Genomic DNA, 865 nt, shown 5'->3' on the forward strand with positions numbered 1-865 from the left:
GCCCAGGCCTGGCAGCATCGTGAGGGTGGGGGGGAGGCTGCGGGGTGGGGGCAGACCCTGAAAAGAAACCCCCAAACCCCGCGGCGGCGGCAAACTTGAGAACCCACACGAGCTCTGCTGCAGCGCGCCCCGCTCTGAGCAGAGGCAAGAGAGGGCGCTGTCTCTTTAAACGGGGCTGTCAGGGCCCGGGCGGTCCTGGAAAGGGGGCGCGCGACCACACGGAGAGGCAGAACCTACCGTCTTGGAGTCTAACTCGTGGTGGGGCTGGCCTAACACTTTATCTACACTCGCCGGGTCTGCGAACGTGACGAAACCGAAGCCTCTGAAATGAGACAAAGAGGGGGAGACACAAACAAGAGAATGTGGCACCATCGGGAGCGGCCAGGAGTGAGCCCTCGCTGCAGAACGCAGAGCCAAGCGGCCCCCACACCCCCGCTCCCCCGTCGTCCCCATCCCCCAAGCCTTCAGCCCCCCGGGGCCCCACACGGAAACACATCAAGGCTGAAGGGGGCAGTAGGGCGGGGGCGGGGCGCGCGGAGGTAACTTGGGGGACGCCGGTGTCCCCACTCCTTGCCCACCTCAGTTTCTCTCCTCCTCCCCCCGCCTTCCCTTTCTTTAACGCTTTGTTTTATTCCAAACAAGCCCCGGCACTCAGAGGAGACACAACCAGCTTTCTAAGAGGGGGGCTTAAGAGTTCGGGGCGCCGCGAGTGCACACATTAAAAAAAAAAAAAACTATGTGGAAAGTGAATGAAGCTGAATGTCATTTGAAACGGGAGAAAAAGAAGCGAATGGGGAAAATGACTTAAAGCGCAGATGTGGACATCCCTGTATCCAGAATTCAGCACCAATTAACAATAACCTTT

General features: G+C 59.2%; 1 protein-coding gene across 4 annotated transcripts in view; it reads right to left on the reverse strand.

Moving 5' to 3' along the window:
- MSI2 (musashi RNA-binding protein 2) overlaps positions 1–865 on the reverse strand; it is a 408751-nt gene that overhangs the window by 407391 nt on the left and 495 nt on the right. For 2 of the 4 annotated variants that reach the window (XM_010852921.1, XM_010852920.1), the window contains exon 1: positions 238–436. In XM_010852921.1, the coding sequence (XP_010851223.1) occupies positions 238–372 (135 nt within the window). In that variant the 5' untranslated portion in view covers positions 373–436. Of the gene's footprint in view, positions 1–237; positions 439–578; positions 589–865 lie in introns of those variants that run through there. The other 2 variants (XM_010852922.1, XM_010852919.1) reach the window with 2 other exon arrangements.

Source organism: Bison bison, unplaced genomic scaffold (assembly GCF_000754665.1).
Source record: "Bison bison bison isolate TAMUID 2011002044 unplaced genomic scaffold, Bison_UMD1.0 scf7180017864317, whole genome shotgun sequence".
In the NCBI taxonomy this organism is placed as follows: domain Eukaryota; kingdom Metazoa; phylum Chordata; class Mammalia; order Artiodactyla; family Bovidae; genus Bison; species Bison bison.